We start from the raw sequence: 15491 nt of genomic DNA on the forward strand, positions 1-15491 counted from the left end.
AATGACCAAATAGTAAACATGGATTCTAGCCACATGCCTTTTTTCAAGTACTTCTTTTCTTTTTGCTGATGGGCAAATGTCAGACTGCCTGTAATGGGGTAGCAAGGCTGGTGATCTGCCCCTTTAAATATGTAGAAAAAAGTGGCTCTTGGTGGTAGAGTAGTTCCCTTGAGTGGTCTCATAATGAGGCACTGAGCTGTATGGTTCTAGTTTTACAAGATGCAACAAACCTGATGGTTCTAATAATGTAGCCAGAGGCAGCAGCTTATAAATAAAAAAAAATAAAAAAAATCCGCTTACCCAGAGAGGCCACAGCTTAGTATAGACAGTTGGTATTTAAAAACATACAAAACAAGGAAGCCGCGGAGACACCATCACATGTTTCTCAACGCTGCCAGGAAACTAGCCAGGTCTTTCACCGGGAAGGAACAACCACGGGAAGGGCAGTCTCCAGTCAAGGAAACCACCTATGCCAAAACATGGTATCCATCCACAGACAGCTGTTTTGGGGTATTTGCCCCTCATCAGTGTGGCGTAGGAAACTGGCTAGTGGGAGCAATGCCTAGTAAAAGACTACATAGGTAAGGATGGCTGACCTTAGGGAGATCAACATCCAGCACCGTGGAGCACCATCACGTGCTTCTCAACACAGTGATTCTAGAGCAATGCCCCCTGGGAAATATGCAAAACAAGGAAGCCGTGGAGACACCATCAGATGTTTCTCAACGCTGGCAGGTAACTAGCCAGGTCTTTTACCGGGGGGAACAACCACGGGAAGGGCAGTCTCCAGTCAAGGAAACCACCTATGCCAAAACATGGTATCCATCCACAGACAGCTGTTTCGGGGTATTTGCCCTTCATCATTGTGGAGTTGGAAACTGGCTAGTGGGAGCAATGCCTAGTAAAAAGGCACTAGCCAGTTTCCTACTCCACACTGATGAGGGGCAAATACCCCGAAACAGCTGTCTGTGGATGGATACCATGTTGTGGCATAGGTGGTTTCCTTGACTGGAGACTGCCCTTCCCGTGGTTGTTCCTTCCCGGTGAAAGACCTGGCTAGTTACCTGCCAGCGTTGAGAAACATGTGATGGTGTCTCCGCAGCTTCCTTGTTTTGCATATTTCCCAGGGGGCATTGCTCTAGAATCACTGCGTTGAGAAACACGTGATGGTGCTCCGGTGCTGGATGTTGATCTCCCTAAGGTCAGCCATCCTTACCTATGTGGTATTTAAAAACATGGCCTGCTGGCAATCTCTTCAGCAGCTCCTCATTCTATCTGTCACAGTCTCCCTGTCACCCTGAATGCAGCAGAGCAGATTTTCTTATTGCTTCTCAAAGCCCCTTTATTGATCACTTCTCTTTGGCAGCAATGTATTGGAACAGTTTATCTAGTATCTTGCCACTTTTGCGGTCTGTTGTTCGCAATTACTGCATTTTAGTCTCTCTTACATTTCAGTGGTGACAACTTTCTTCACACAAGGCACCAGCGTACAAATACCATCTAATGTGACATCAACTTGCCTCTTGTAGCATCACTGCTAAAGTCAATCAGTGAACTCAGACCATCTATAACAGCCCGTGGAGCACAGTGACTGGCTGCAGCGGTGATGTGCATGTAGTCATAATGTCAATGCTGCAGCCAGTAAAGAAATACTGGAGCAATAGTGGAGAAGCAGCATTAGATCAGAGGAGAATGAGTAACAACATTATATTATTTTGACTGAGCCCAGGGCCCCAGAGTAGAGAACATTATAACCAGGAAATCCCTGTAATGATTTACTATTTGTAATGCTCACAGCTGGTGTAGGGGCAGCAAGAGGGATTAGTGAAAACACTAGACCACAGGCGGACCCAGGCTTACCCTTTAGTGGACGCCAGGTACCACTCCCAGGGCAGTGACTGGGACTGTGGCAGCTGACCCCCAGGACAGGTGATGGACTTAGGTACAGGCAGGATGACTGAGGTAGGCGGGTACGGACAGGCATGGTTGGCACAGCAGGGACAGATAGGTATGGGAAAGCAGGTACAGGTGATGGACACAGGGATAATGGGACCTGACAACTAGCTAGAAAAGTGGTCTACCAACTAACTGAATGTGTTGCACAGCCACCACCCCTAATTGAAGGGTGCCGTAAATACACAGTGCCTCTCAGCCATGGGCTGAGAGGCATTTCCGGGAAATGGTGCGCCGGCCCTTTAAGAGGAGGCCTGATGCGTATGCGTGTCTTAGGTGCACTCCAGGGAAAGATACAGGTCCCGGGAGGGGAGGAAGGCAGGAGAGTATGTGGAAGGCCACGTGGCAGCAGGGGAGGATGGGACCCGGCCGGGGCAGTGAGTAAGTTGGCATCCCTGCAGGGACCCTGGTGCTACACTATTGTGATCATAAAATAATAAAAAATAAATCTTTCTTTTTATATAGCGCTAACATATTCCGCAGCGCTTTAAATATACTAATGTCTCCAAAACAAATATTCAACTAAAAAGCCCAAATCATGCAGTGTCTCTAGATTTCCCCCTGCATGTTGCACACCCAGCCAAGGTAATCTGGTATAATGGTTTAATAACTAGTGACGGCTGGAAATGCAATTACATAACGGAGTTTACTCTGTATAATTGTCCTCCGTCTACTGTACTCTATGCAAACATATGAAAACAAACTATTCTAAACATAGCCGTGCGGTATGGACCGGATGCATTATAGAAACACCTGTTTCTCTTTAGCATTGTTGAAGAGTTAGTATTGTCCGATCATTTATTTTCATGTACTTTTTATGGATATTGATAAGATATTGCTGTCCTTGATTTCAATTCTGAAAACTTTCAAAACAAATTTCCAGTGCACTTTATATACACTGGAGATCAAAAGTAGAGAACAACACACAATTTTCTTAATGTTGCGGTCATTGTGTAGTCCTATGTGATTATATCCTAACATGAGTAAACTAACAGTATTGTAAGCTTATTTCATAAATTGAATTTATTCTTAGGCACATAATAAAAATGTAAATAAGATAAATTAAAAAAAAACACTGATCAAAATTATAGAATACTTTCAGATACCTGCAAGTTATTGGTGTTAATCTGGTACCTGGTGTTACTTTCCTTAATTATCTGGCAGCCTAAGTTTCCAGTTTGCACTGACTTTGCAAAAATGGTGTGCCAATCCATAGTGACTGAAACCCTCCAGCAGCAGGTTGTGAAGATGAAGGCCAAAGGAGTGACCCTACCAGCCACAGCAAGAGAAGTTGGTCGTTCCAAGTCTGTGATTTTGAGAATATTGGATCTTTACAACATCACAAACTCTTTTAAGTCCCCCAAGAAGGCTGGTCGTCCTCGAAAGACAAATGCAAGAGAGGACGGGATAATGTGAAGAATCTCCATGAGTAATTGTTTCAACACTGCAGCTGGAATTGCTCACTAGTTCAGCACTGACCAGGGTAAGGATCTGTCTCGTCATACAGTGTCACGACGTTTAACAGCATTTGGACTGAAAGCCCACTCTGCAGTGACCAAACCTGTCATTAGCAGAAAGAATCAAATATCTAGACTCACCTTTGGTGAGAAGCATGTTGTGTGGACAGAGGAGAAGTGGTTCACAGTTCAGTTTAGTGGTGAAAGCAAGTTTAGTTTATTTGGTCTGATGGGAAACATTATGTTTGGCGACAAACTGGGGAAAGACTGAACCCAAAGTGTGTTAAGAAGTCAGTGAAAGGTGGTGGAGGAAATGTCATGGTTTGGGGAACATTTTCTGCTGCAGGAGTTGGACCTCTCATACAGCTACATGGCAGAGTGAATGCAAGTGTGTATCAGAAACGTCTTCAACGACACGTGGTTCCTTACTTACGTTCATCACTCAATCAGCCATCAATTATCATGCAGGGCAATGCTCCCTGTCACACAGCAAAATGGTTAAAAATGTTCTTTGAAAAAGAAAACATTGAAACAATAAAATGGCCAGCCCAGAGTCCTGATCTAAACCCAATAGAAAACCTCTGAAAAATCCTTGGTGACAAAGTTATGGCCAAGAAATCTACAACAGTCAAAAAACTGTGGAAGAGACTGGAAGAAGAGTGGACCAAAATCCCACCAGAGCAGTGTGAGAGACTAGCGATGTCCTGTGACCGCAGATGTGCTGAAGTCATTCAAAGCAAAGGCCTGTACACGTCTTACTGATTGGTCACTGTTGTTACCTTCAGAAAATTTACTTATCTTTCTCTGTGCTACAGTCATTGCTGTTCTCTAATTATGATCATCATGTTTTGGGAAAAATAATGGTTTTATGTTGATAAACTTTGGATCTTTTGTAAACCCTGTTCTAGTGGCATGGTGCACCCCTTACAGAAAAACCTTCAAATGTTGATCAATGTAGATTAGATTATTTCTGAAAAAAAGCAAGTGATCGTATATTGTTCTCTAATTTTAATCTCCAGTGTATACATAACATAATTATGGGAAACAACCAAATTATGACATTAGTATTAAAAAATATTATACATGGTAATTTTATGTCTTGAGACTGCAGCTTTTACTGAATGCCGCACATCCACTAATGTCAGAGATCTCTACTGCTGTTTTCTGATTAAGTTCCACAAAGCGTCTTGCCATTGCATTAGCATTGAAAGTAAAGCGCTGGGTAAAAAATACAAAAAATGTCCCTAGGGTAAATTTTCCCATTTTTATGCTTTCATTTTTTCCTCCCCTTCTTCCAAAAGCCATAACATCTTTTATTTTTCCCTAAATATAGCCAAATGAGGGCTTTGTTTTTTGCGGGGCGAGTTGTACCTTTGAATGACACCATTCATTCTGCCACATAGTGTACTGTAAAACAGGAAAAAAATCCAAGTGCAGTAAAATTGCAAAGAAAAAAGTGCAATTCCACAATGGTTACGGTATGTATTGTGCCTTTTATTAGACAATGAGATCATTTTTGCAATATGTTGTTTTTTTCAGTAACGTATGGAATGACGAGTTCCAACACCTATTATTACACCAATGTCATGTCTAAACTTTTCCTGAGTACGGCATCTGATAGTGGGGTAACTTTCCAGAGTATTGGCAGCATGAATGATTTTTGGTCGGTAAGTACAATTATTATTGCCCACATTTTTTCTTTATCTCCTTTCAGCATAGGGTTGGGACACTAGTTTCTCAAGTGTGCTTAAAAGGAAGCGATCATCAGAAAATGTTCTATTGTTTAAATCAGGTTTGTGTTTTAACTTTTATTATCGCGCATATTTTTTCCATTAAAATTAAAAAATAGAAATTTTGCAGTTTTTCTACACCAGCCACTGCAGCATTTTTTGGCTATGTGCCCACGGGAGATTAAACTTGCGGATTTATCTGCGTAAAATTCGTGGATTTTCTGGATTTTCCAGATAAATCCGCAGGTTTCAGCATGCACAGACACTCCCCATGTTATCCTATGGGACATGGGGAGTGCTGTGTCCATGCTGCGGAATGTGCGACTGCGGAATATGTTGCGGATATCCCGCAGCCGCACATAACTGCATGTCAATTATTCCTGCGGAAATCCCGGCTCTCCACTATAGAAATAGGGCCGGGACTTCCACAGGTAATCCGCATGAATGTCCGCAGGTTTTCCGCAGCTATTTCGCTGTACTACCGCAGCTAAAAAATAGCTGCGGATTGCGGCAAGCAGCTACGGAAAACCTGCGGCCGTACCTGCGGATATATCCGCAGGTGCGAGCTCCCGTGGGCGCATAGCCTGAAGGGGGCTTTACACGCTACGATATCGTTAATGTTTTATCGCCGGGGTCACGTCGTTAGTGACGCACATCCGGCGTCATTAACGTTATCGCAGCATGTGACTCTTATGTGTGACCTAAAACGATCACAAAAGTGGCAAAAATCGTTTGCTGTGGAGAGGTCGTCCTAAAACCAAAAATCGTTCACCGGTCATTAGCGATGTTGTTCCTCGTTCCTGCGGCAGCACACATCGCTGTGTGTGACACTGCAGGAGCGAGGAACATCTCCTTACCTGCCTCCACCGGCAATGAGGAAGGAAGGAGGTGGGCGGGATGTTTACGTCCCGCTTATCTCCGCCCCTCCGCTTCTATTGGACGGCTGCCGTGTGACGTCGCTGTGACGCCGCATGACCCGCCCCCTTAGAAAGGAGGCGGATCGCCAGCCATAGCGACGTCGCAAGGCAGGTAAGCCGTGTGACGGGGAGCACGATTTTGTGCCCGACGGGCAGCGATATGCCAGTGTCGCACAAACGATGGGGGGCAGGTATGCACGATAGCGATATCGTTACCGAGATCGCTACCGTGTAAAGCCCCCTTAAGTCTCTGTTCATTAGCTGCAATGAACTTACTCCGACCCTATCTTTTATATGGAAGCATCTAATGAGCGTGTGCAAAGGTCATTGTGAAGAGAGGGAGGGGGAGCAGAGTTAGCTGTGACATCGCCTATTGTGATTGGTGGATCCCATGTTATTAGCTGTGTACAGAGGTGTTACTTCTGTTTGTAATCCAACCTCTGATTATAATGAGACTGATGAAAACTCTTCCTGAATGATGTTAAAGTCTACAATAGCCTCAGTGGCCAATGTGAAAATTGCAAGATTACCTATTTTTGTTTTCTAAATAAAGATTGGGATAAGAAAAAACATTGCTGAAGTGTTTAAAAAAATACATATGACACACAATAAAAACAAAATTAAAGAATAGGTCATTTTCTGATGACACATTCCCTTTAAATGTGTGAAATTCATTAAGCAACTCATAATATGACTTAAAGGGAACCCATCAGGTCCCCTATGCCCTTCAACCCGGCAACATTGAAACCTGTATGCCAAAATTCTCTCCCCAATCAGCCCTGTATAATGTTATTCATTAATATGAATGTTTAAAAAAAAAAACACTTATAAACCTTGCTGTTCCTATGCTAATTTTGGCCTTGACTAGTCGCAAGGGCATTGTTTCCAAACACTAGTTGGCCATCTTTCCATGTTATCACGCGCCTGTGATAACAAGATTTCCACAAGCCGGCGTCACCACCAGCTCCTGGAAATCTTGCGCATGGTTCATTTTGGCCTCGTCACTGCTCTTGAGAAGCAGGGTGTACACTTGCCGGCTTCATTAGGCGCACTGCGCATAACCAGAAGTTTGGAAGACATGTATGTGAGACGTCTTCTGAACTTCAGGTAATGCCAAGTGCACCTAATGAAGCCAAGAAGTGTCCACCCTGCTTCTGAGGCGAACTGATGCGGCCAAAATGAACCGCGCTCATACGTGACATTTTCAGGAGTTGTCTTGCTGTTACTCTCCAGTGCACATTGAGATTCCTGAACATTTTCTGATTTTACTGCGATGTGCAAATGTTCCCTTCATATTTTTGCAGTGTATTACATGTATTTATGAATGATAACTCAGTATATAACAGCAGCTGTGTCAAGTAACCAGCAAAAAGGGAATAATAAAAAACTGAATAGTGCTGTGATGTTGAAGCTGACCGCAACAGTTAATAACTTCTATGACCGCTTTTATAAAACATGGTTTTATTGGGTGGAATTTAGATCTTCTGCTGAATATAAAGCCCATATTAAAGAAAATGTAACGTAGGACTCACCCTTGTTCTCTTGGGCCTTCTATACTCTTTTCCCTTTCTCTTTTCTTATCTTCTTTCTCGGCTTTGATTTTATATTTGGCTTGTATTGTAACATAACTGTACAAAATGTTTCACTACTTTATAATTGTTGCTAAGATTTTATGATGACTAACGATCTCAATGTCAATATAATAATTCACGTTCCTTATGTCAATCTATATGGATATTATTTTATTATTTTGGTGTTTCTTGCGATCATGCACATTCAGTGCCTTTGGTGTTTGTTGTTTCTTTTGCAATTTAATGGATAAAGAAATTAAAAAAAAAAGGTTTTTCTAATAATAATAATATTACTCAACTGAATTTTTTCTTTATTGTGTTTCGTAGAACACTAACTGCCATATTCTTAATTTTATCTACTAGTATACACAGGGACCATTACTTGATGGACTTTATTGGACCAAATGGTACAATAACGTGTCTCTAGATAACACTCAAAACTCCTTTATATACTATGAGAACCTGTTACTTGGAGTCCCCCGAATGCGACAGCTGAAAGTAGAAAACAATTCATGTGTTGTTCATAAAGACTTCAGAGAAGATATCTCTGGCTGCTATGATACGTATTCTGAAGATGAAGAGGACAAAAATCCATTTGGGCTAGATAATGGGACAGCGTAAGTATCGCATGAGTTATTCAATTAAGTATTTCTGCTCTACGTTCTATTATGGAATGTAGGTAAATTTTATCCTTTGATAAAATTATTTCAGTCTGTATGAAAATACATTTACAAATAATCCCCATATTCATTGTAAGGGAATGTTGACATGTAAGGGATATGTAATAGATATTTCTTTCAAGGAAAATACAAAGTGTATTACATTAGCAGCAAAATAGATGGAATTTTACCAAATACTCACAACTCAGAAATGCTATGCAGCGGACACAAACCTGCGGTGTGGATTTTAAGTTTTTTAAGTTATCTCCATATCAATTCATGCTGAATGCATATTGATATTCTACAATTTAAGGGAACCTGTCATCTGCTTCATGACATCCAAACTCTGTGGGTAGCATGAATCAGATCCTGACTGCACTATTACAGTCCGATATATATTTCTCTGAAAATACTCTAGTATTCCAGACACAATATAGTTCAAAGATTAGGCTGGTGCCTAAATGATAATTTTGCCACCAGTTGTCACACCCGGATGAGGGAACAACCAGCATGCGGTGCAACACAGATGGGAACACCAGGGTAGATGATCACGTAAGGTCTTGGCGTTAGGGAGCGGGGGTGAGATGTTACCTCCTAACACTCACCTGCGACTGAGCCCTGTGTTCCTCTATCATTCATATGTGACGCTCCTGAATCTATCAGGGTGTCACAGGGAACTGCAGTCCTTTCACTTATGGTGCAGAACTCACCTTACATGGTTATGGGATCCTAACCTTTGGTATTGCTCCATCAGCATGCAAATCCTAACCACACCACACCCTGTCAGGCCCACCAGTGGGTGGTCTAGCTGGAAAAGGGCCACCCGCCTAGGGGTCAGATAGACTGGTGGGAGGGACATAGTCAGTTGAGTAGTAGCCCTCAGAGAGCGAGGAGCTGAGGGAGTTGTAGCTCCATGGGAGACTTTGGCTGGGTCGCAGACGGTGGTCTGGGACCGGAGGAGTTGGAGACCCGGTCGCAGGGTATTACAGAAGGGTGACCAGACTTAAATGGGGCTTTACACGCTACGATATCGTTAATGTTTTATCGTCGGGGTCACGTTGTTAGTGACGCACATCTGGTGTCATTAACGATATCGCAGCGTGTGACACTTACCAGCGACCTTAAGCGACCTCAAAAATGGTGAAAATTGTTCACCATGGAGAGGTCGTCCCAAAGCCAAAAATCGGTAATGGTTGATTATCGATGTGGTTCGTCGCTCCTGCGGCAGCACACATCGCTGTGTGTGACACCGAAGGAGCGAGGAACATCTCCGTACCTGCCGCCGGCCGTAATGCGGAAGGAAGAAGGTGGGCAGGATGTTACGTCCCGCTCATCTCCGCCCCTCCGCTTTGATTGGCTGGCCGCTTAGTGACGTCGCCGTGACGCCGAACGCACCTCCCCCTTGAGGGAGGGATTGTTCGGCAGTCACAGCAACGCCGCCGACCAGGTAAGTGCGTGTGACGCTGCTGTAGCGATAATGTTCGCTGCGGCAGCGATCACACGAAATCGCATGCACGACGGGGGCGGGTGCTTTTGCGTACAATAACGCTAGCAATTGCTAGCGATATCATAGTGTGTAAAGCCCGCTTTAGTTTTGGAGAATGGTCGTCACCGGAAAATCTAGTAACCAAACTGGTACCGAGCATGGCGGGGTACTGGACTCTAGATCAGGGAGTAGCTTTATGCAAACTGATAATTAATCTGTGGCGGATAGTCTCTTTGTGAACTTTCCCCAAAAGCTCAGAGATCGAAGGCACCAACACAATGAGGGGGATAGGGCTTTCCAGCTTATGCAGCCCACTGAAATCCCAAGTGTCAGCCATCGAGAGCACAGCTCCTCTAACTAATCGTTGGGAGCGGGACCCTGAAAGCTTTAGGCCAAGGGGTCACTCAGAAACGTCTAAACTTAGTGCACGGAGGCAGGCCCAGAACCATCAGCAATAGCAACAGGGACGGATTCCCGGAAGCGCTCCCCTGAGTGGTAGTGACCCCCAGAGACTTAGTTTACTCTTGTGTCAGAGTCTGATTAATGGTCGCACCAACATCCACACAGACTGAGTGAGTACGCTGATTTCCCCTGAGTCTCCCTGCCTGGCCTGCACCACGCTCCGCTACATCTCTATCATCCAGAGTCCCGGGGCCTACCCTACCCGTGGAGGGAACGTCATCTGGCTGCCCCGCTCCATCTACCCCGGGTACTCCCATCGGCAGCAGCGGTACTCCCCTTACCGCGAACCACGGGTGGCGGGAACACTAACCCCCCTTGTAAATAGCCCCTTTTATTTTCGAGTGTCCGCAAGCCCCCGGGTCCAGAGACCCTCGAGCCACAGCAACCCCGGATCCGAGCAGTCCGGCTGCTGCAGGGGTGGTACACATATATGGGTCCTTCCCCTCCATAACATGCCCTCGCATTAGACTCCGCCATTTTGTTTTCCGCGTGCGTAGAACAGTGCTGCCATAAGCAACAAACACAAAGTTTTGAACACATATATTAGACACATAAGACTTTCATGTGATGTAACATTCGTTACCATAGAAACAAAAAAAGATCACAAAGCCAAAGACTTATCAGCAGCCCCTCGTTCTATTGCAACAAAGTATATACTAAAAGAAAATATACAGTACCTAAAAGATGTGGCCGGGGATCATAACCAGAGACCAGACTACTGCGGCGCCTGGCACTGGCTGGCTCTTCCGAGCTCACTTGCAAGTGATTGACAGGTAGTTCACTATGTATACACACACAGGAGTGACCTGTCAATCACCTGCAACAGTGCTAGTATGGGTCGGCCAGTGGATGCATCAGACTAGTCTGGTCTTTAGCTATCTCTCCTGTCTCCTCCATACACAGCATTCTCTTCCACGACATTATCAGGGAAAAGTTAGGAGAACCACACAAAGACTGTTATACAATCCCACCAATAATGATGGATTCAGTCAACTTTAATGTGTTTGAGGTTTTTTATCCTTTTGCTGTACTAATGGTGAAATCTGGCGAAAATATACAGCAAAATTGCAGAAAATCAAAATAGAAAGGTCAAAATTAATATTTGACTCTGTTAATCATCAATATATCAAATAGACAGATACAGTAATTTTTTTTTCTATTTCTCATCAGATGGACATATTTTACAGAAAAAGAACTAGGAGGCTCTTCCCACTGGGGTAAAATAGCAACGTACAGCGGAGGAGGTTATTATGTAGATTTTCAGTTGACAAAGCAGGATACATTAAGAACTCTCCAAATTCTGAAAAGTAACCTGTGGTTGGATAGAGGAACACGAGTCATTTTTGTTGACTTTTCAGTCTACAATGCCAACATCAATCTATTCTGTGTCTTAAGGTAAGCATTTATCATATATGCTATTGCGAATTCACACAAGCATATGCAGTAAGGTAAGGAAAAAAAAATGAACACTCAACGATTTTTGCTGTGCCATGATAGAAGTGCTTTAAGTGCTTTATTCAAGCTTGAAGATTACATGCTACGGCAAACAGGGAGGGGGTTAGTCAGGACAGCACGTTAGACGACGGCTGTTTCGCACCCTGGGGTGGTGCTTCGACGGGTCTAACAGTTTGTGACCTCACATCCTGGTTATTTAACTCAGCGGGTCACGCTGTCATTAAAGGTGTGTTAAAAACAGATTAAAAATAATATCCAAGAAAGCAATATGCCACACAGAATAGCAATGGCAGGCAGACAACCAATAAATAGACCTTTTTTTAACCCAAAAAGACAATTAGTCGTTTGTTTCATTAAGGCCGAGTGGGCCCATAGCATTGTATCTAATAATATATTCAGCTTCTCTACGCAAGAGTAACTTATGGGTATCACCACCCCTTGCTGGTGTTTCAACTACCTCTAAACCAGCAAAAGTTAAAGCATTGCAATTTGCGTCATGTGAATCTCCTATATGATGAATTAATTTGGTAGCACCAATTCCAGTGGCAATGGAGTTGCGATGTTCTCTAAAATGTATAAACAGTGGTCTAATTGATTAATTCATCATATAAGAGATTCACATGACGCAAATGGCAATGCTTTAACTTTTGCTGGTTTAGAGGTAGTTGAAACACCAGCAAGGGGTGGTAACACCCATAAGTTACTCTTGCGTAGAGAAGCTGAATATATTATTAGATACAATGCTATGGGCCCACTCGGCCTTAATGAAAAAAAACGACTTAATTGTCTTTTTGGGTTAAAAAAAACTGTCTATTTATTAGTTGTCTGCCTGCCATTGCTATTCTGTGTGGCATATTGCTTTCTTGGATATTGTTTTTAATCTGTTTTTAACACACCTTTACTGACAGCGTGACCCGCTGATTTAAATAACCAGGATGTGATGTCACAAACTGTTAGACCCGTCGAAGCACCACCCCAGGGTGCGAAACGGCCGTCGTCTAACGTGCTGTCCTGTCTCACCCCCTCCCCATTTGCCGTAGCATGTAATCTTCAAGCTTGAATATAACACTTCTAACATCGCACAGCAAAAATCGGTGAGTGCTCATTGTTTTCTCCTTACCTTACTGCACATGAGAGATTTTTTTGTCTGCCTTTTGGAATGAGCACCATGTAGCTGTGATATACCTTCCCTTGATTGGGTCCTGATGTATAACTGTGCAGGTTGAAGTTGTGAAATATAAGCTTCAGTGTGAATTCCGGCTAAACACCTGTTGGAGGTTTATATTTGGAGCAGTGCCCTGTAATTCCTTCTCACAGTTCTCTTCACACAAGCATATATAGGCTGCATTCTCTCATCCATATTCCCACTCAAAATCCCGGCTGACCTTTGGTGATGTGATCTGAACTAACAGCATCATATTTATCTGAGATTCAGTTAATGGGACCCAATGGTTGGCCAAGAATTGCAGTCATCATAACACAGAGAACCAAATACACCCATATGGTTGTATGATTGAGCCCTTAGGGTACAATACTAGGTGCGGAGCACTACGCTGCTAAATGGCCTGCATTTACTAACAATTTTATGTCATTGAAATAGGAGAGGACAAATGGAGAAAATGCACCTAAATTATGAAACCACGTACCTCTTTATTATATTTGTGCCACGAATTTGCTCCTTTTATGTTTTGCCTTTGATACATAGGGGTTAAGACATATTAACAACTTGACCGTTCACTTTTCTAATAATGTTGCAAAGATTTGTGCAATTTTGTTGAAAAATTCCAGCAAAATCAGATGTAAACTGAGTTTCAAAATTGGGTTGGGTTAATTTGTAAGCAGCAGAGAAACGTTCAATCTTCAGTTGAGGGAGAATTAATCAAATTGCCGTTTCCATAGTTTACACAGCAAAGTATAGGAAGAATTGTCTATTTACTCTCCTATTGTTGTAACCTGTTTCCACAGACTTGTGGTAGAATTTCCAGCTACAGGTGGTGCCATACCTTCTTGGCAGATCCGCACAGTCAAGCTCATCCGATATGTCAGCAATTGGGACTATTTTATCATTGCCTGTGAAATTATCTTCTGTGTGTTCATCTTTTACTATGTGGTGGAGGAGATTCTGGAGCTGAGAATACATAGATTCAAATACTTTACAAGTATCTGGAATATTCTGGATGTTGTAGTTATAATGGTGAGAATACTTTCTTAGTTAATTGCTATATTTTTTTTCTATTATTCTCCATCTTTATTACACTTACTATCAGTTCTTTAGTAAATACATGCATCCTCCATAAAATAACAATTCTGTAGTTTTGTTTATTATAAGGATGAGCAGAACCATGGAAGTTCGGGTTCTCCAGGTTTGGATGGACTTTAGTTAAGAGCTTGGTTTGGGACCCACACTCCGAATGCCATATGAGTCAATGCAGACCCGTACTTCTGTCCTGTAAAATGGCTGTAAAATGGTCGTAGTAATGGCTAGGGGCCTCTAATTGGAAGAAAAATGGGAGCAATTGTCCTGCAAACAAATGTGGAGAGGGAATACATTTTAAAATAAAAATGATGTGGGGCCCCACCTATTTTTGATCAACAGCTCAAGCAAAGCAGACTACTGCGGGCTGCAGCCCTCAGTTGTCTGCTTTACCTTGGCTGGTTATTAAAAAGAGAGGGGATCTGAAGTTGTTTTTCAAAATTATATAAATAAATAAAAAAAACTGAGTGGACTCTGCCCTATTTTTGATAACCAGCCAAGGTAAAGCAGACAGCTAAAGGCTGCAGCCCACAGATGTCTGCTTTACCTGTGCTGGTTAATAAAAATAGGCAGGACCCCACATCATTTTTATTTTTACATTTTTTCCCTATCCATGGTTATTTGGACCCTACTAGCCTAGAAATAGTAGCCCCCAACCACTCCAGAAGTATTGCATCCATTAGATGTGACAATTCTGCAGCTGAGCCGGTCTCTTGCCAAGTGCTCTGATGTGGTGGCAATTGGTGTAATACTTTTGAGGTTGATGTCTGCTGTGAATTGACAGCTGGCATCAAGCCCAGTGGTTAGTAATGGATAGGCGTCTATCAGACACCCCCATTAATAACCCAGCAAGTATACAGTTAAAAAAACACACAGGGAAACATAGTTTATTTGAAAAAAAAACTGCTCCAGATTCCCTTGTTCACCAATTTCTTGAGAAAAAAAATCCTCAAAGTTCTGAAGCAATCCAATCGGGGAATAAACACTCCTCCACATTCCCGTATTCATCAATTTATTGATTAAAAATAAATCCTGGATTTTCTGACGTAATCCAATGCAGTAATTTCCCATGATGCCCATTGATTCTTATGGACCTTTGTTCTGAGAAAATTCTCAGACCAAAGCTCCATAGATCATTGCTGGTCAGCAGCAGATCTGCAATTTCTCACACTAGTAATATAGGTGACTGTGTACTCTGTGTACATCCAGGACACTCACTAAGTAGCTCATATATCAGCAGAGCTTCTATACTGCAATTAATTTTTTCTTTATGTGCTTTCCTCAAGTTAATAATAGTTTATTTTCACTGTAAGCTCTTATGAGCATGGTTGCCATTATTTTTGCTTTAATTATTGTATTTTTTTAACTGTTACAGTCAGGGCCAGAAATATTTGGACAGTGACACAAGTTTTGTTATTTTAGCTGTTTACAAAAACATGTTCAGAAATACAATTATATATATATAATATGGGCTGAAAGTGCACACTCCCAGCTGCAATATGAGAGTTTTCACATCCAAATCGGAGAAAGGGTTTAGGAATCATAGC

At 42.6% G+C, this 15491-nt stretch overlaps 1 protein-coding gene across 1 annotated transcript in view; it reads left to right on the top strand.

Annotated features, from left to right (window-relative positions):
• PKD2L1 (polycystin 2 like 1, transient receptor potential cation channel) overlaps positions 1-15491 on the top strand; it is a 100661-nt gene that overhangs the window by 51695 nt on the left and 33475 nt on the right. Inside the window, exons 3-6 of the mRNA XM_075348789.1 lie at positions 4950-5077; positions 7992-8245; positions 11406-11630; positions 13656-13884. Of these exons, the coding sequence (XP_075204904.1) occupies positions 4950-5077; positions 7992-8245; positions 11406-11630; positions 13656-13884 (836 nt within the window). The remainder of the gene's footprint in view (positions 1-4949; positions 5078-7991; positions 8246-11405; positions 11631-13655; positions 13885-15491) is intronic.

The sequence above is a fragment of the Anomaloglossus baeobatrachus genome, chromosome 5 (assembly GCF_048569485.1).
Source record: "Anomaloglossus baeobatrachus isolate aAnoBae1 chromosome 5, aAnoBae1.hap1, whole genome shotgun sequence".
In the NCBI taxonomy this organism is placed as follows: Eukaryota; Metazoa; Chordata; class Amphibia; order Anura; family Aromobatidae; genus Anomaloglossus; species Anomaloglossus baeobatrachus.